The 20000-nt window shown below is 46.1% G+C and overlaps 1 protein-coding gene across 3 annotated transcripts in view; it reads left to right on the forward strand.

Moving 5' to 3' along the window:
- LOC143298926 (protocadherin-1-like) overlaps nucleotides 1-20000 on the forward strand; it is a 358571-nt gene that overhangs the window by 327550 nt on the left and 11021 nt on the right. For all 3 annotated transcript variants that reach the window (XM_076611958.1, XM_076611960.1, XM_076611959.1), the window contains 3 exons: nucleotides 1248-4267; nucleotides 6469-6807; nucleotides 19417-19554. In XM_076611958.1, coding sequence (XP_076468073.1) covers nucleotides 1703-4267; nucleotides 6469-6807; nucleotides 19417-19554 — 3042 coding nt within the window. In that variant the 5' untranslated portion in view covers nucleotides 1248-1702. The remainder of the gene's footprint in view (nucleotides 1-1247; nucleotides 4268-6468; nucleotides 6808-19416; nucleotides 19555-20000) is intronic.

A 20000-nucleotide genomic window follows, 5' to 3' on the forward strand; every position in this document is an offset into this window, starting at 1 on the left:
GATGTAAGAAGGGGTTGTGTAATATGTGTATTTGTATTATTTAGAGTTGAATTCGTTTATATATTTGTTTCTACCTCTTTGTTTCGTTCACACAAACAGAGAGAGAGAGAGAGTCAATGTAGTCATGTTCACAGAATGCAGACGTAAATTCATAATGAACGCTCGTTACAGTGAAAGTTCCGCAGATTGATTTTGATGAAAAATGTTTTATGGATGTAGTTGTTCCTTCACAACTAATCATATCGCATACTAGTAACTTGATTCAGATGAAATATTAAAACAACAAAGAACAACAATATACCAAAAAACAAAAATAGAAGACTTCCGAAACATTAAAAGGAGATCTAAAAAAAAAAAAAAAAAAAAAAGCATGAGGAGGCCAGAACAGGAACGAAAAAGAAAAAAAGAAAAAAAAAAGAAAAGAAAGAAAAACTGTTGGGGAGAACTCCCTCTCTTCATTAGGCAAAAAGACCATGGTTTAAAAAAAAAAAAAAAGACCACCCACGCCCTTCGCCAATAAAACAAAAAAAACCTCAAAAACATCCGATTCAGTTGTAACGAACAAAACTTTAAAAGCGTCGTGCCACCTGGAATCTATCCTTCCATCTTTAAGGTAAATGCAATCCAAACTTCCGGTCACATGACTCCCCTCCCCCCCCCCCCCCCCCACCCCTCCCCCCACCCCGTCCACTCCCACCTTAACCCCAATCCCTTCCTCGCTCCCTCCCTTGTCTAGAGTCGACCGGCACAGAAGGCAGTTGATTTTGTTGTTGTAAACAGCGATAAGGCAGGCTTTTGTCAGCAATCACAGCCCGGGCAAACCCGGGGCCTTTTGACGTCTGTATTTGCCTGCCAGTGGAGCCCCAAGTTTGTTTCACTTGCAGCAGTTCCTACCTTAATCACGGGCTGCTGTAACGCGAGTGGAGAGAGCGACCCCCGGCAGCAAGCGAGCCCATTAGCTCTTGTCACAATGTTGACGGTGGAGATAACTGGGGTGGCCAGATTATGAAGGGTCGGGTGGATTGTTTGGACGCGGGGCAGTGAGGCGAGCACGGGGTAGGAATAGGGGTCCGGCCAGTGATACCTGGTAGTGGAAGGTAATGGAGCCAGCGGACTGCCATTGATTAGCTGATCAATATTGTTGCTGAGGTGTGTTTTTTTTAGAGAGGGGTGAGGAGGGAGGGGGGGGGGGTCAAGGGATCAGAGCGCAGGGAAACCTAACAGCCACTTCCTCTGTTCTGTTACAGGGCTTCTACTGCTGCTACCACCCCCACCCCCTCCCTCCTCACCGACTGGGTCACCCTGCACCCCGGGGGACACTCGCCGCACCCAGCGCAGTAGGACCGAAACAGCCCAACAATCACTCTGACAGGGTCTCCATTTCGACCAACACGTTTCGAGACCGTGGTGTTTGTGTGCGGGTGTGGGTGTGTGTGCGTGTGTTGTGGCCCAAAAGAAAAGAAGTGACAAATACTTCTCGCGAAAGTGACGAAAAGGCTGTCAGGGATCCAGAGTATGTCTTCCTCACTGAACAGGACCCGTGGTTCACAGTTTACTGCGCCTTGTTTCACTGTGGTGTCAGTGGTGGTTAGAGCAGCTGAAATCAGCAACATGGGTTCTTGACGGACAGGCGTTGTTCTCTTTCTTCTTTCGTCTACTGCTGTTGCTCACCCGACTTGTTTTCTGTGTGTAGCTGAATAGAATGGCACCTTCTACGCTTACGATCAGGGTGCTCCTACAAATGATGGTGACTTTGTTAGTCCATAGTCAGGACGACGATTTTTACAGGCTTGTCTACAACGTCACCGAGGAGCAAGAGCCAGGGATTTTCGTGGGAAACACGGCACTAGACACCGGTCTTTTTAACAGTGGGAGCAGTCAAGATTTTCAGGATCTTCGCTTCAAACTGTTCGACCAAGGGAACGACAAAGCGAAGTACTTTTCCGTGGATGAGCAGAACGGGGTGGTGAGGACCAAGCTGCGCATCGACAGGGAGAGTGTGTGCGGCAACAATGTGGACTGTACCATGATCCTGGACATCGCGGTGTACAGAAAGACCTCGCAGCAGGGCAGCTTCGACTTCTACAGGTCCATCCAGATGGTGGTGCGGGTGGAAGACAAGAACGACAACGCCCCGAAGTTCCCCCAGAAGGTGGTGACGTTGTCAGTGCCAGAGAACATGCCAGCTCCGTACAGGTTATACACCAGTGTGGCCTCGGACCCCGACAGTGTGGGACCAAACTCAGAGATAACTTACTATTTTGAGACCGCTTCCGAGTTGTTCGGGCTGGAGGTGGCTGAAAACGAAGAAAACGGCCTGACCGACCTGATCGTCCAGGTGAACGAAATGCTGGACAGGGAGGCGGAGGATTCATACTACGTCAGAATAGTGGCGTCAGACAATGGCTCGCCGAGGATGTCTGGTTCAGTCCTGATCAATATAGCTGTGACGGACAGGAATGACAACGCCCCGATTTTCATGTCTACCAATTACACCATCAATGTGGAAGAAGATGCCTCCACTCACGAGCCCATTCTGACGGTGTCTGCTGTGGACACGGACATCAACGACAACGGGCAGATCCTGTACAAACTGAGCTCTCGAGTCGGCCAGGAGATCAGAGACCAGTTCGAGATAGGAGAAATGGATGGCAAAATATCGCTCACTCGTCCAGTGGATTACGAACGAGAAAAGAAATTCGTGTTTTTGATAGAAGCCAGGGACAGGGGTGACCCTCCTCAGTCGTCCTCAGCCTATGTTGTCGTGAACATACTGGACGTCAACGACAACGCCCCAGAAATCACCCTGAACCTGTCGCCTGAAGGAACCGACATCTTGGAGCACGAGGCCCCCGGCAAGTTTATGGGGCACATTTCTGTTTCGGACGAGGACAGTGGTGTCTTTGGCAGCGTAGTCTGTGAGATTGATGATCCCAACTTTCGATTGGAACCGTTCGGAGGTCAGCCTGACGTATATAAGATCATCCTTGCTCGCTCTCTGGACCACGAAGACTTGCCACAGAGAAAAGTGACGATCAGGTGCCACGACAGCGACACGAATCCTCTGCTGGCGTTGAAATCGTTTGAAGTGAAAGTCATCGACATCAACGACAACACCCCCATTTTCAAAAACCCATCGTTCACTGGGTACATCCCAGAAAACCAGCCACCAGGCACCAACATCATGATGCAGGACAACGCTGATATTGATGATAGCAGTAGTCTACTGAGAGTCTTCGCAGAAGACCTGGACGGGGGTGAGTTGGGACGTGTGACGTACACCATCCCCGTCAACACCAACTTTTCCGTGGACCCTGTCACAGGCATCCTGAGCACTCTGGTCACCTTCGACAGAGAGGTTCAGGAGCAGTACACCTTCCCCATCGTTGCTCAAGACCACGGGGATGAAGCCAGGTCTGCCACGGCCACCGTCGTCATCCACATCGTGGACCAGAACGATCACCCGCCTCACTTCAGCCAGCCCATCTTCTTCCTGGAGATCCAAGAAAACATGCCTCCCGGGTCCACGTGCGGGAGGATCAAGGCCGTGGACGAGGACTCCGGGGTCAACGCCCGCATGATGTACGCCATCATCCCTGACGAAGACAGCAGTCGCTTCTTTTCCGTGGACTCCACGACGGGAGACGTGACATCCAACCAGGTGTTTGACCGCGAGATGCGCGACTCGTACACTTTTTTCATGGAGGTGCAGAACCCGTCCGTGTCCTACTACAAGGACTCGGCCCAGGTCATGGTCAGCGTCCTGGACGACAACGACCACGCCCCCGTCATCACCAACCCCACCCCGGCCAACGGCACCCTCACCCTGCCCAACAACACCACTGTGGGCTCGCTGATCCTCAAGGTGAGGGCCGAGGACGGCGACGGGCCGGACAACACGGATTTCGAGTACACCATCGCCGGCAGCGACAGCAGCAGCCTGTTCCAGGTGATCACGGTCACCGGGGAGCTCATCCTGGCCCGGGAGATCCGCTACGAGGACGCCAAGACCCACCGGGTCCTGCTGGTCGTCAGCGACGGGGGCTCCAAGCCGCAGTCCGCCACGGCCACCCTGCTCATCAGCATCCCCGCGGAGGGGCTGAGGGCGTCCCCGGCCGGCGCCAACCTCCTGACGGAGCCGAACTTCATCATCATCGTCATCATCGTGGTGGTGACGCTGCTGGTGGCCATGATGGTGGTGACGGTCATCTGCTGCATCTTCCGCAGGGACAAGAAGAGGAGGGCCGGGCGGCATCAGCAGAGACAGGTCAGTGAATGAGTGAGGGGGACACGGATGGTGTTTGGTGGTTAGAGGGAATGGTCGTTGTGGGTTTCTCATTGTTGTTGATGATGTTGTCGTTGTTGTTGTGCCCATCTTTGCTCTCTTTGCTGATGTTTGGAGACATGGAGAGGGGATGTTGGGAATGGTTGTAGTGGTTTTCGTGGTGTTGATGACGATGACGACGATGATGATGATGATGATGATGATGATGATGATTATGGTGATGTCGTTGTTGTTTATGCTCATTTTTCTGCCCAATCTTTGTTTTCTTTGTTGAACAATACCCCATAACATCTCTTGGGTTTGGGCGGTTGTGTGCTCACACGTCTGCCCGTCTTTGCTTCCTTTGCTGAACAATACCAGCAACTCCTCTTAGGTTTTGCCTGTACCATCACCATCATTTCTAATCAATATAGTCCCCGAAGACAAACCTGTGGTTTGAAACGTTGGACACTTCTAATGGAAACGGAGCCTTGTTTTTATAGCCTACAGAATTTTTGTTTTGTTTTGTTTGTTTGTTTTTTGTTGTTGTTGTTTTTTGTTTGTTTGTTTTGTTTTATTTGTTTGTTTTGGGTTTTTTGTTTGTTTGTATGTTGTTGTTGTTGTTGCTTTTTTTTTGTTGTTGCTTTTTTTGGGGGGAGGGAGGGGGTGCGGGGGGGGGGGGGGGGGGGGGGTTTGTTTTAAAGACATTCTTCGGTTGTTGTTGTGCTCTGGGAGTGCTGCACAATACTGCTGTTTGTCGGATGAGATTTTTTGTCGAAGGACATTGTGTCTGTCTGCCTTGTCTCTGATTTATGTCTGTTTTTGCCGCACTCTATTTCTCTGTATTGTATTTCAATGTCTCTCTCATTCTCATTGATATATGTCTGTCTCTCCCTGTCTCCCTACCCTGCGCGCGCGCGCACACACACACACACACACACACACACACACACACACACACACACACACACACACGCACACACATTTATATATAGAAATCATGACTAATTACTTTACAAAGCAGATGACAATATTTTAACCCATCTTGAGCTATGGGCATCAAGAAAGAAGGCATTCAAGAAAGAAGAAACTTCGTTAACTAACGCAGGAACATTTTCCGATGTTGTTTTTTTTTGTTGAATGATATGAATCGTGCTTAGAGAGGAAGCTGAGAGGATGAAAAAAGCATTATGGTGATTACTTCAATTTGTATCGTAATTGTTCACTCGATAAATTGAGATTTATTGATACGCTCAGATCTCTTTCTTTCTTTCTTTCCTCAGTTATCAAATTCTTTCTCTCTGTCTTTCTTACATTCTTCTTTTGTTTGTTTCTTATTTATTTTGTTTTGTTTTGTTTTTGTTGTTGTTTTTATGTTGCTAACCAATTTGCTCACGAGAGCGTGCATGCTTTGTGTGTGTGTGTGTGTGTGTGTGTGTGTGTGTGTGTGTGTGTGTGTGTGTGTGTTTATGTAAGGTGTGTGAATGTTTATGTGTGTATATATGCATGCGCGCGCGCGCTCGCGCGCGTGTGTGTGTGCATATGTGTCTCATGATTTTCATGCGACATATTAATGGCAATTGGCAGAATATGAGAAGCCAGATGTGTACTGAACTTATTCCATTCTATGGTAAATGCAAAGGTTTCGCAAATCGAAAGCTATTTCCACACATAATTTAAACCTATGCATTCTAACGAGGATAGAATTTGGCTCTTTTTTGTGTGTTGATAAAAGAACGAACGCGAAATAACATTGTCTTGAACGCACGTACGCACACACACACACACACACACACACACACACACACACACACACACACACACACACACACACACACACACACGCACGCACGCACTCACATAAACACACACACACGTGGAGGCAGTGGGTATTGGTCCAAACAGAAGTTACAACCACTACAACAACTACTACTATTCTGACAGAATCAACACAGCTTATTGTATTACCCCCTGCTTTTTAAAACACGTGTTTAAATTACGACTACTGCTACTGCTACTACTACCACCGCCACCACCGTCGCCACCACCACCACCACCACATTGCTGTTGTTGTTTTTTCCTCCCCCCCCCCCCTTTTTTTTTCCTTACTTCCTTTTTCTTTTTATTTCTTTTTTTTTTAACAAATTTTTAAATGACGGCTTTTTGTCGGTTTTTTTTTTTTTTTTCCATGGCATCATCGCCAGGTGAAGGACAAGATGTACCAGGCTGCCCAGTGGGTTAGCACGCACTCGCTGCCCCCAGGCGGTGAGTCCAACGACCTCAGCCCCCCTCACCAGACCCTCCGGCGCGGCGGCGGCGGCAGCGGCTCCCCGCCAGAAGGCGGGCTGGAGAAGAAGGGCAAGAAGGAGGTGAGCTTCTCCTTGGAGGAGGAGGATCTGGAGAAGGAGGGGGATGAGGGGGAGGTCGGGGGCAGGGACCTCGTCGACACCAGCGGGTCGCTGGGGTCCGGGTCCGTCTTCGCCACCACCACCACCACCACGTGCTCCCTGCCGATCCCTGCCACCCAGGACAACAACAACCTGGTGAGTTTGTGTGTGTGTGTGTGTGTGTGTGTGTGTGTGTGTGTGTGTGTGTGTGTGTGTGTGAAGTCAAGTCAAAATGATCTTCATTGAGGGAAAAAGAATAAGCTTATACAGCTTTTTTACATCCTGCCCTCATAAAAAAAGAGAAGAAATTTGATTTTTTTTTTAAATCAAAAAAGGAAGAAATGGGGGAAGTCGGGGTCTGGAAAGGATGTGTGTGTGTGTGTGTGTGTGTGTGTGTGTGTGTGTGTGTGTGTGTGTGTGTGTGTGTGTGCGTGTGTGTGTGTGTGTGTGTGTGTGTGTGTGTGTGTGTGTGTGTGTTGATTAACAAATAACGAGGCCAGGAGATGAAATGATTAACAAATAGTAAAGAGTGGTAACTCTCTCCATTCACAAGGAAAACACCTTCAAATCTGTGCTGCTTACGCTACCGATTCAGCTAGCACACAGGTAAAATAAAAGGTACATTGGAACAAACCCAGACACTTCCTCAAAAATAAAATAAAATAAAAAAAAAAAAAAAAAGGAAGCGCCGGGCCTGTCCTTATACCGATCATTTGACATGTGCACACAGCAGCAAAGACAGAAGAAATGTGCAAACACAAATTAGCTTTTATGGGTTTGTTCCAATGTACCTTTTATATACCTGTGTGTTAGCTGAATCGGTAGCGTAAGCAGCACTAACTTGAAGTTGCGTTCCTTGTGAATGGAGATAGTTACCACTCTTTACTAGTTGTTGTTGGTTTTTTGGGTTTGGGTTTGATGGTGCGGGGTGGTTGTGGGGTTGGTGGGTAGGTGATGGGTGGGTGGAGGAGTGGGGGAGTGGTGTAGGTGTGTGGGTGTGGGTGTGCGTTTGTTTGTTTCGTGTGTGTGTGTGTGTGTGTGTGTGTGTGTGTGTGTGTGTGTGTGTGTGTGTGTGTTGAGTGTGTGTTTGTGTGTCTGTGCTTGTGTGTGTCGTGTGTGTGTGTGTGTGTGTGTGTGTGTGTGTGTGTGTGTGTGTGTGTGTGTGTGTGTGAAGCTCACAGGATATTATGAGCTGATCAAAATAATTCCCAGACTATTATGAGGATTACAGGGCCCACACGCGTAACAAAAACAAACGCCAACAAAAAAAGATGCTATCACACACACACACACACACACACACACACACACACACACACACACACACACACACACAGGGGTAGGATAGGGAAAGGGAATAGAACTGAACATAGTTAAATGCGTAACGTACCGAGCAGTTAACTAATTTTCTAACTAATTGATAAGCCACCAAACAGCCAAGCACCTGACCAGCATGAAAACCAAACTGGCTGATTTCCGAAAAGACCGCGCTGCCAGACAACCGTGTGTCTGACAGCAACCGACCAACACACCAGTAAACCAACGACCAACACACCAGTTAACCAACCGACCAACACTCCAGTTAACACACCAGTTAACCAACCAACCAACACACCAGTTAACCAACCAACCAACACACCACACCAGTTAACCAACCAACCAACACACCAGTTAACCAACCGACCAACACTCCAGTTAACACACCAGTTAACCAACCAACCAACACACCAGTTAACCAACCAACCAACACACCACACCAGTTAACCAACCGACCAACACTCCAGTTAACACACCAGTTAACCAACCAACCAACACACCAGTTAACCAACCGACCAACACACCAGTTAACCAACCAACCAACACGCCAGTTAACCAACCGACCAACACACCAGTAAACCAACCGACCAACACACCAGTAAACCAACGACCAACACACCAGTTAACCAACCAACCAACACACCAGTTAACCAACCAACCAACACACCAGTAAACCAACGACCAACACACCAGTAAACCAACGACCAACACACCAGTTAACCAACCGACCAACACACCAGTAAACCAACCAACCAACACACCAGTTAACCAACCAACCAACACACCAGTTAACCAACCGACCAACACACCAGTTAACCAACCGACCAACACACCAGTAAGCCAACGACCAACACACCAGTTGACCAACCAACCAACACACCAGTTAACCAACCAACCAACACACCAGTTAACCAACCGACCAACACACCAGTTAACACACCAGTTAACCAACCAACCAACACACCAGTTAACCAACCGACCAACACACCAATTAACCAACCAACCAACACACCAGTTAACCAACCGACCAACACGCCAGTTAACCAACCGACCAACACACCAGTTAACCAACCAACCAACACACCAGTTAACCAACCGACCAACACACCAGTTAACACACCAGTTAACCAACCAACCAACACACCAGTTAACCAACCGACCAACACACCAATTAACCAACCAACCAACACACCAGTTAACCAACCGACCAACACGCCAGTTAACCAACCAACCAACACACCAGTTAACCAACCAACCAACACACCAGTTAACCAACCAACCAACACACCAGTTAAGCAACCGACCAACACATCAGTTAACCAACCGACCAACACACCAGTTAACCAACCAACCAACACACCAGTTAACCAACCAACACACCAGTTAACCAACCAACCAACACACCAGCTAACCAACCAACCAACACACCAATTAACCAACCGACCAACACACCAGTTAACCAACCAACGAACACTCCAGTTAACCAACCAACCAACACACCAGTTAACCAACCGACCAACACACCAGTTAACCAACCGACCAACACACCAGTTAACCAACCGAGCAAAATTAATAACCAGCTGACCGACTGGCCAACTGACCAGCCAGCTTGCTAGTTAACTGTCTGTATGATACAATAGTCAGTCGTGTCCGACTATGACCATCAGAACAACAGATGAGGCAACTGCCGCCCGTCTATTTGGGCTAGAATTTGATTATAGTGGAGAGTGTCTTGCCCAAGTTACACTCCCACTTTCTCGGCCAAGAGGGTTTTTAGGACGGTCAGCGTTGGGATGGTTCCCAAAGACCAACTAACTCCCACGGCTGCAGCACTAAGTGCCAGCACAATCTTGCCTCCTAGTTTGAGAGTCAGAGTCCGTCACAAAAGAAAAGCCTAACTGACCTACTTCTAACCGATTGACAGACTGATTTACTACACCTACTTGTGCGGTTGGCCGGGCTATTGGCAAAAAAGAATAAGTGCAACTGACTCATCTACCAACTAACTAACTAACTAACTAACTAACTAACTAACCAACTAACCAATTTATTTAATCGATCAAGTTATTTTACAAATGATTAAACAACGCAGTAACGAATGTATGAGTAACGGACAGAGTTTTGAACAAAGTGAACTAAACGCCCCCGAGGCACTGACCACTGTAAACAGACCAAATATAGCTGTGCAGGAGTGTTCGGTCAGTTTTGTGAATATGCGGTCAGTTATGTGGAGGTGTGTGAGTGTGGTCAACAGTGACTGCTGGACCGGGCAGAAAACCTGAGTTGTGACCAGCGTCAAGTCCTATTAACGGGTGGTCTCGGGTACCTATATAATCAGGCTCATAAGAATCATCTGTCACCCATCCACGCATTCAACTCATCATCCAAGTGAGTAATTGCGCTCGCGCGCACACAGACACACGGACATAGACACACACAGACGGGCGCAATAGCCGAGTGGTTAAAGCGTTGGACTGTCAATCTGAGGGACCTGGGTTCGAATCACGGTGACGGCGCCTGGTGGGTAAAGGGTGGAGATTTTTACGATCTCCCAGGTCAACATATGTGCAGACCTGCTAGTGCCTGAACCCCCTTCGTGTGTAAACGCATGCAGAAGATCAAATACGCACGTTAAAGATCCTGTAATCCATGTCAGCGTTCGGTGGGTTATGGAAACAAGAACATACCCAGCATGCATACCCCCGAAAGCGGAGTATGGCTGCCTACATGGCGTGGTAAAAACGGTCATGCACGTAAAAGCCCACTCGTGTACATGCGAGTGAACGTGGGAGTTGCAGCCCACGAACGCAGAAGAAGAAGACACACACATACACGCGCGCGCGTCCTTCATTGGATTTGAATTACTATATTGACTACATTTCGATTTGTATCATCATAATCACTGCCATCACCTCTAAGCGGAATAGTTTGCTCTGAAGAATGGATCGAGGCAAAATATATCCCGAGTCTTGCGCATGGTTATTGTCGCTGGTGACAATAGTTATATGCCCGGGTGACAATATCTTCCGGCACCAATGTGCCGTGGACGTCAGGATACATTGTCGCGGGCGACAATAATTATTACATGCCCGCCTACAGTTACTGTGACTCGCGTACGGAGAGCCAGCATGTGCAAAATTCAGCTTTATCGTCCAGTGAACGCAGATGTAGCCGAGCGACCAAGAGAACTCGCCGTGACAGTGTTGGTGTTGGGGATTAATCTCATTTTGTTTTCTTTTTTTTTTTCTTTCTTTTTTTTTTTTTTTTTTTCTCTCAGTCAGTGAGCAGAATGATGCAGTTTTGCGGCTGCCTATTGTCTGCAATGGGCGCTTGTTCGCGTGTGTGCCGAGCAGGTGGACGTTGTTGCCCGTTTGTTCTTTGTCTGGTTTCATCTGTGTTTGTATCACCCTCTCTCTCTGTCTGTCTCTCCCTCCCTCCCCCCTCCCCCCTCTCTCTCTCTCTCTTGCTGTCTATTTCTCTAGGCTTTGTCTCTGTCTGTCTGTCTGTCTGTCTGTCTGTCTCTCTCTCTCTCTCTCTCTCTCTCTCTCTCTCTCTCTCTCTCTCTCTCTCTCTCTCTCTCTTCCTCTGTCTTTACTGTGCCTGTCTTGTTCTGTCACTGTCCGTCTATCTCCCTCTGTTTCATTTAATCTTTGTCCATCTGTTTGTCTGTCTTACTCTGTTGTCTTTGTCTGTCCATCTGTTTGTCTGTCTTACTCTGTTGTCTTTGTCTGTCCATCTGTTTGTCTGTCTTACTCTGTTGTCTTTGTCTGTCCATCTGTTTGTCTGTCTTACTCTGTTGTCTGTTGTCTACCCATCTGTTTGTCTGTCTTATTCTGTTGTCTTTTGTCTGCCCATCTGTTTGTCTGTCTTATTCTGTTGTCTTTTGTCTGCCCATCTGTTTGTCTGTCTTATTCTGTTGTCTTTTGTCTGCCCATCTGTTTGTCTGTCTTATTCTGTTGTCTTTTGTCTGCCCATCTGTTTGTCTGTCTTATTCTGTTGTCTTTTGTCTGCCCATCTGTTTGTCTGTCTTACTCTGTTGTCTTTGTGTTCATCTGTTTGTCTGTCTTACTCTGTTGTCTTTGTCTGTCCATCTGTTTGTCTGTCTTACTCTGTTGTCTTTGTCTGTCCATCTGTTTGTCTTACTCTGTTGTCTTTGTCCATCTGTTTGTCTTACTCTGTTGTCTTTGTCTGTCCATCTGTTTGTCTGTCTTACTCTGTTGTCTTTGTCTGTCCATCTGTTTGTCTGTCTTACTCTGTTGTCTTTGTCTGTCCATCTGTTTGTCTGTCTTACTCTGTTGTCTTTGTCCATCTGTTTGTCTTACTGTGTTGTCTTTGTCTGTCCATCTGTTTGTCTGTCTTACTCTGTTGTCTTTTGTCTGCCCATCTGTTTGTCTGTCTTACTCTGTTGTCTTTGTCTGTCCATCTGTTTGTCTGTCTTACTCTGTTGTCTTTGTCTGTCCATCTGTTTGTCTGTCTTACTCTGTTGTCTTTTGTCTGCCCATCTGTTTGTCTGTCTTACTCTGTTGTCTGTTGTCTACCCATCTGTTTGTCTGTCTTATTCTGTTGTCTTTGTCTGTCCATCTGTTTGTCTGTCTTATTCTGTTGTCTGTTGTCTACCCATCTGTTTGTCTGTCTTACTCTGTTGTCTTTGTCTGTCCATCTGTTTGTCTGTCTTACTCTGTTGTCTTTGTCTGTCCATCTGTTTGTCTTACTCTGTTGTCTTTGTCTGTCCATCTGTTTGTCTGTCTTACTCTGTTGTCTGTTGTCTACCCATCTGTTTGTCTGTCTTACTCTGTTGTCTTTGTCTACCCATCTGTTTGTCTGTCTTATTCTGTTGTCTTTTGTCTGCCCATCTGTTTGTCGGTCTTATTCTGTTGTTTTTTGTCTGTCCATCTGTTTGTCTTACTCTGTTGTCTTTGTCTGTCCATCTGTTTGTCTTACTCTGTTGTCTTTGTCTGTCCATCTGTTTGTCTGTCTTACTCTGTTGTCTTTGTCTGTCCATCTGTTTGTCTGTCTTACTCTGTTGTCTTTGTCTGTCCATCTGTTTGTCTTACTCTGTTGTCTTTGTCCATCTGTTTGTCTTACTCTGTTGTCTTTGTCTGTCCATCTGTTTGTCTGTCTTACTCTGTTGTCTTTGTCTGTCCATCTGTTTGTCTTACTCTGTTGTCTTTGTCTGTCCATCTGTTTGTCTTACTCTGTTGTCTTTGTCTGTCCATCTGTCTGTCTGTCTTACTCTGTTGTCTTTGTCCATCTGTCTGTCTGTCTTACTCTGCCTCTTTCTGTTCCTCTCTGCCACTCTCTGACTGTCTCTATCTTTGTGTGGGTCTCTCTCTGTGTATCTCTGCATGTTTGTGTGTATGTGTTTCTCTCTGTATCCCTTGTCTGTGTCTGCCTGTCTGTCTGTCTGCTTCTCTCTTTCTCCGTCTGTGTCTCTGTCTCTCTCGTCCCTGTCTCTGTCTCTCTGTCTCTGTGTCTCTGTCTATGTGTCTGTCTCTCATTCTCTCTCTCTCATATATATATATATATATATATATATATATATATATATATATATATATATATATATATATATATATATATATATATATATATATGTGTGTGTGTGTGTGTGTGTGTGTGTGTGTGTGTGTGTGTGACCCTACCCGGTGTTTCCAATTTTCCTATTTTCTGTCTCTCTGTTCGTTGTTTTGATTTATCAAACACCCCCCCCTATTCACCCCCTCCCCCTTCAACCCCATCCTCTCTCTCTCTCCCCCGTTCACCCACTGACCGCCTCCTATCTGATTATATTTTTCTGTTCCTTTCATGTTTGGTTTGCCGATTCCTTCTTCTTGTTGTTATTTGTTTAAAAAAAAAAAATCCAGCACATTTGCCCATCTGTCAGGAGGCATTATGGCGACTGGAGTTGATTTTGTGGGGGGCGTGGGGTGTGGGGGGTGGGGGAGGGTATATTCTCGTTTGTCTGTGCCGTTCCTGTTCTTTTTACTCGGTTGATATTTTTCTTTCTTCTTCTTTTTTTTTTTTTTTTTTTTTCCATTTCTTTTTGGATGGAGACAGAGAGGCGGACAGAGGACAGAGAGAGAGAGAGAGGAAGGGGATTGGGGGGGGGGTCGGGGGGGGGGGGGTCGGGGGGGGGGGGGGGGTTGAAGCGAGGAAGGAAGAAAAAGAAAATGAAAGAGAGGGCGGATTCCTTGGAGATTAAAGAAGGAAAGTTTTCCCTTCTCCACAAACAGATGGCTGAAGAAAAAAAAAAAAAGAGAGAAATAGCAACAACAACAAAAAGAAGTAAAACGGAAAAGTTTTGTGGCTGTTGGGCGACTCAGTTCTTGATGTGCTCTTCAAACTAACTTGAAGGAGGATGGGGGTGGGGGGGGGGGAGGGGAGCGAAAATGAGGACACAAAAAAAGGATTTTAAGAATACCGTCAATCAATTCACTGGGACACAACTGAAATTGTAACTTTCCCTCGTCTTCTGTTGAAACTGCTAAGCATCCTTCTGACTCGGAAGTTTTATACTCGGCTGATTTGATGAGTGTGTTTTGAAAGACTTCCCAAGTTCAGAGTGGTTTAAAAACAAACAATAAAAAAAAAAAAGACAGTCAGCGTAAGACAGAATTGAAAGACCTCCGAAGTTCAGACTGGTTTAAAAACAAGCAATAACACAAAAAAAGAGTCAGTAGAAGACAGTGTAGACAGAAGAAGTGAACACACACACACACACACACACACACACACACACACACACACACACACACACACACACACACAAAGATTACTTTCTTTGACTTTCATTGGGATCGTGCTCATCTCAGTTTCGTTTCCTACCTTTCTTTTTCATGTTCTTTCCCTCTCTGTCTCCCTCTCCCTCTCTCTCATTCTCTTTCTGTCTCTCATTCTCTCTCTCTCTCTCTCTCTCTCTCTCTCTCTCTCTCTCGTTTGAAGTGAGGAGACAGAATGCTGGCATAAAGGGTGCCTGTGTGCGAGTGTCTTTTAGTTTGGAGGAAAGAGTGCACAGAAGCGAGTGCGACTCCACGATGTCTTTGAAGCCTGCAGAACTTTCCTTTCCCCTCGCTTCAGGGGTAGTCAAATCCAATGAAAGTGCTGGCTCCTAAATAGACTTCGGAGAAGTTTCTGGTAACAAAATCAAAAATGTGAAGGTGGGAAGTATGTGAAGGCTCTCTCTCTCTCTCACTCTCTCTCTCTCTCTCTCTCTCTCTCACTCTCTCTCTCTCTCTCTCTCTCTCTCTCTCTCTCTCTCTCTCTCTCACTCTCTCTCTCTCTCTCTCTCTCTCTCTCTCTCTCTCTCTCTCGTAACAGAATCAAATCTGGAGAGGGGTAGTGTGAGCAGTTTTCATGGTGACAAAAATCAAACGTGAGTGGAAATTGGTAAAAAGACTTCTTCTTCTTCTTCTTCTTTTATATTTTTTTTTAAGATGGTCCTAAGACAGAATCTCAGTTCTGGCGAAATCTGATCAAGAGATGAAGCAGCTGGTCCTTTTGGAAATTGCAGTGAATGAAGTTCTCTACTCCGGGATCGGAAATAGAAAGCGTTTTCAGAAAGTTATCTGTTTAGACACACAAGATTTCATGCATTGCTGCGTTGCCTCGCATAAATTTGCATGGGATGAAACAGAAATGTGATGAATGAAAAAAAAAAAAAAAAAAAAGAAAAGAAAAAAAGCATCCATTGATTCAACTTAAAAGGTGTTCCTAAGAAGTGAGGGTATGCCCCCCCCCCCCCCCCCCCCCCATACATACATACATACATACATACATACTTCATCTTCTCCTTCGCCTTCTCATTCTCCTTCGTCGCCTTTTCTCGTCTCCCCCCCCCCCTCCCCCCCTCCCTCCTTCCTTCGCTCTTTTCTCCTCCTCTTCTCTTCTTTATCTTCTTGTTTTCGTTTGTTTTGTTTTTTTTCTTCCCTTTTCTTCTTCTTATGGACGGCGTCACATTTGTTGTGAATTACCCCCCATTGGCTTCCGAGTCCAATTTGTCATCCTTTTTTTTTATAATTCATATCTTATTCTCCGCACACAGTCTTTGTGTTTCCCCTGGCGCACTCTAAATGATCGTTCTGAGGCCATGAAAAAGAAAAAAAGAAAAGAAACAACCAAAAAGCAAACAAAACCAAAACCAAACAGAACGCCAAAAAGTCAAACAAACAAACAAAACAAAACGTCTGTGGTCTTCGCTTCTGATAACAGATTGATTTCCCAGTAGCCACATTAAAGACTTTTTTTTTTCTGGAATTAGTTCCTTCTCCCTCTTCATTTTCTCTCGAAAAAAGCATTCTCATTATATACCACTACCAGGGTGTGTTTGTTTTTATTAGTCCCCCCCCCCTCCCGCCCTTCTTTCCCCCCCTATCTATGATTTATATTGATGAGTATATTTATTGATTGTTTGGTCTGTCTTAATTTGAATCTAATTGGCGTATTATGATTATTTATTCATCTATTCATTTGTTTATCTATCTATCTATCTATCTATCTATCTATCTATCTATCTATCTATCTATCTATCTATCTATCTGTCTATCTGTCTGTCTGTCTGTCTGTCTGTCTATCTATTGTATGTTTAAACTCGTAATCATGTTTCAGATGTTGAGATCGTACTGGAGGCTGACTTAACGAGCGTGTTTTGAAAAGCCTCATGTTTTCCTTTTCCTTTTTCCTTTTTTTTTTTTTTTTTTTTTCCTGTTTCCTTTTTATTTCTCCGTTTGAAAGGAGACCAGTTGAGTGCGCTGTGAAAAGAACACAGGCCGCAGAGACACTTTATTAACCCTTTCACCGCCAGACTCGCATTTATGCACAAGCTAGGTAGAGGACACATGTCACAGAAAGGTGACCAGATCATGGGTCTGTTGTCCATGAACCTACTGCTCTGAATGTTCAGTGGAAGGATAGGCCATATTTTCTACACATTGCAGGGGGAATCCCCAGCTGTTCTTAGACACCATATTTACTGTGTTCATAGCACAAGTGAAGTTTGCACTCTAAATTGACTGGCGGTGAAAGGGTTAAATGGGGCAGTGAACAGCTCAGTCGTTTGACCGGAACAGCAAGGAGTCAACTGCTCCCGCCCGGTTTGTTCCCCGTCTGTCCCCCCCCCCCCCCCGCACCCCTCCCCCCCCCCCCGTCCCCTCACCCCCCTCTCTCTCTATCTCTTTCTCTCTCTCTCTCAGTCTCTGTCTGTGTCTGTCTGTTTTGTTTTTTCTATGTGTATCTGACGGTCTGTCTCTGTCTCCCTGCACCCCCCCCCCCCCATCTCCCTTTATCTACCCCGTCGTCGCCCCCTTCCCTACCCCCCCCCACTCTCTCTCTCTCTCTCTCTCTCTCTCTCTCTCTCTCTCTCTCTCTCTTTCTCTCTCTATGTCGCTCACCCTCTCAATAGACACACAACACCTCGTTAGGAAAGTTGCTGTTGTAGATCGGATGAACAACTTTTTGAATTCCCAACACTCAAACGACCTTCACTGTCTGAACAAGGACACCCGATCTTTTCTTTTCTCCCCCCCCCCTCCCCCCCCCTCCCCCCCCCCCCCCCCCCCTCCCGAATGAAATAGCACACCCACCCCCCCACCTCTCCACTCGATCTGCGCTCACAAACACACACACACACACACACACACACACACACACACACACACACACACAGTGGAGTGATGGCCTAGAGGTAACGCGTCCGCGTAGAAAGCGAGAGAGTCTGAGCGCGCTGGTTCGAATCACGGCTCGGCCGCCGATATTTTCTCCCCCTCCACTAGACCTTGAGTGGTGGTCTGGACGCTAGTCATTCGGATGAGACGATAAACCGAGGTCCCGTGTGCAGCATGCACTTAGCGCACGTAAAAGAACCCACGGCAACAAAAGGGTTGTTCCTGGCAAAATTCTGTAGAAAAATCCATTTCGATAGGAAAAACAACTCAAACTGCACGCAGGAAAAAATACAAAAATTGTGTGGCGCTGTAGTGTAGCGACGCGCTCTCCCGAATTTCACACAGAGAAATCTGTTGTGATGTAAAGAAATACACACACACACACACACACACACACACACACACACACACACACACACACACACACACACACCTTATGACACCCACCCGCTATTTTTATCACGGAATTTGCATCGCATCTGATCATCAAAAGTCGAAACGCTGAGCTTTTTTTTTTTTTTTTTTTTTTATTTTTTTTTTTTTTCTTTTTTTTTTTTCTTTTTCTTTTTTACGTACATAAATCAAGACAAAGAAAGATCTCCGTCATAATCCCCTCCTCAACGACACACGTACCCAAAGAAAACTCTCTCTTTTCCCGTGTTAGGTTTCCATCCAAACCACACCGTTATAACTCTCCTTACCTTAAGGCTTGTCAGTATTCTGACACCTGCCTTTTTACCTGCTGCGTGGAGAGTCCCTGCCGAACTCGAACAACAAAATATCCTATTACCTGAGTCATGTATGTACGTGAATGACGTTGATAGATGACTTAAAAAAAAAAAAAAGTAGTAGAAGAAGTAGAAAATTTTATTATATGGAGCAATGCTCTTTTCTTCGCTTGTTGCTCGGGTTTTTTGTTGTTGTTGTTGTTTGTTTGTTTGTTGTTTTGTTGTTGCTGTTGTTGTTGTTTTAATGTGGGTGCCAGAGAAACGTTCTTTTTTTTTTCTTTCTGACGAGAGTGCGACTGCAGTGCAGTCGGAGTGGGAAGGGAGATAATGGTTGTGGTGAGAGTGGTAAGCATGGGGCGGAAACATGGATTATGTCCCTTAGAAGAAAGCAGAGCGAGCTCCTGTCAGAAGCAGTAAACGTTGATCTGCGGTTTTTTGTTCTTTCCCTGAACCTCATGAAAGGAGATACGTTTCTCTGTGTGTGTCTTTCTGTGTTGTTGTTCGTGTTCTCCTTGTTTTTGTTGTTCTTCTTGTTCATGTTGTTGTTGTTCTTCTTCTTCTCTCTCTCTTTCTGTCTGTGTGTGTGTGTGTGTCTGTGTGTCTGTCTGTGTGTCTGTCTGTCTGTCTGTCTCTCTCTCTCTCTCTCTCTCTCTCTCTCTCTCTCTCTCTCTCTCTCCATGTCTATGTCTGTCTCTCTGTCTTTCTATCAGTGTCACTGTCTCTGTCGCTGTATATGTCTCTGTCTGTCTGTCTGACTCTACCTCTGTCATCTGTGTAGTAGGTGCGTGCTCGCGCAAGAGAGAGAGGATGTGTGTGTGTGTGTGTGTGTGTGTGTGTGTGTGTGTGTGTGTGTGTGTGTATGTGTGTCTGTATGAGTCCGTGTCTGTGTGAGTCTGTGTCTGTGTCTGTGTGTTCTTTTGCTGATAACGATGACGATGACGATGCTGATGCTCCAGTAATGATAATGTTCATGATAATGATGCTTACAATGATAACTATGATAGCGATAACGACGATGCTAACGAGAACCGAAACGCTTTGTGTTCTGTGCTGTTCTCCAGAAGTCGCCCATGGACGGGCAGTTCCTGACGTTCACGAGCGGCAAGACATCCCCAGGGTGCCGCTCCTCCCCGTCCTGTTACGAGAGCTCTGACGCCGGTCACACCTACGCGAACACCCCGCCCATCGCCGAAACCGATGTCAGTACCTTACATTGCGTGCATGTCAGTCAAGTGACGCTGTTTTGTTGCCGTGGGGATATTGCCTATTTTTGTTGTTGTTGTTGTTGTTGTTGCTGCTGTTGCTGTTGTAGGGTATCTGCTTATTTTCTGTTGCTGTAGTAGGAGGGGGTATTGTTGCTTATTTTCTGTTGCTGATGTGGGGATATTGCTTATTTATTGCTGATTTTCTGTTACCGTAGGATATTGCTTATTCATTGCTTATTTTCTGTCCCCACGGGATATTTTCTGTTACCGTAGGATATTGCTTATTCATTGCTTATTTTCTGTCCCCACGGGATATTTTCTGTTACCGTAGAATACTGCTTATTTTCTGTTACCGTAGGATATTGCTTCTTTTCTGTTGTTGTTGCTGTTAGATATTGCTTCTTTTCTGTTGTTGTTGCTGTTAGATATTGCTTCTTTTC

The sequence above is a fragment of the Babylonia areolata genome, chromosome 24, assembly GCF_041734735.1.
Source record: "Babylonia areolata isolate BAREFJ2019XMU chromosome 24, ASM4173473v1, whole genome shotgun sequence".
NCBI classification, from domain to species: domain Eukaryota; kingdom Metazoa; phylum Mollusca; class Gastropoda; order Neogastropoda; family Buccinidae; genus Babylonia; species Babylonia areolata.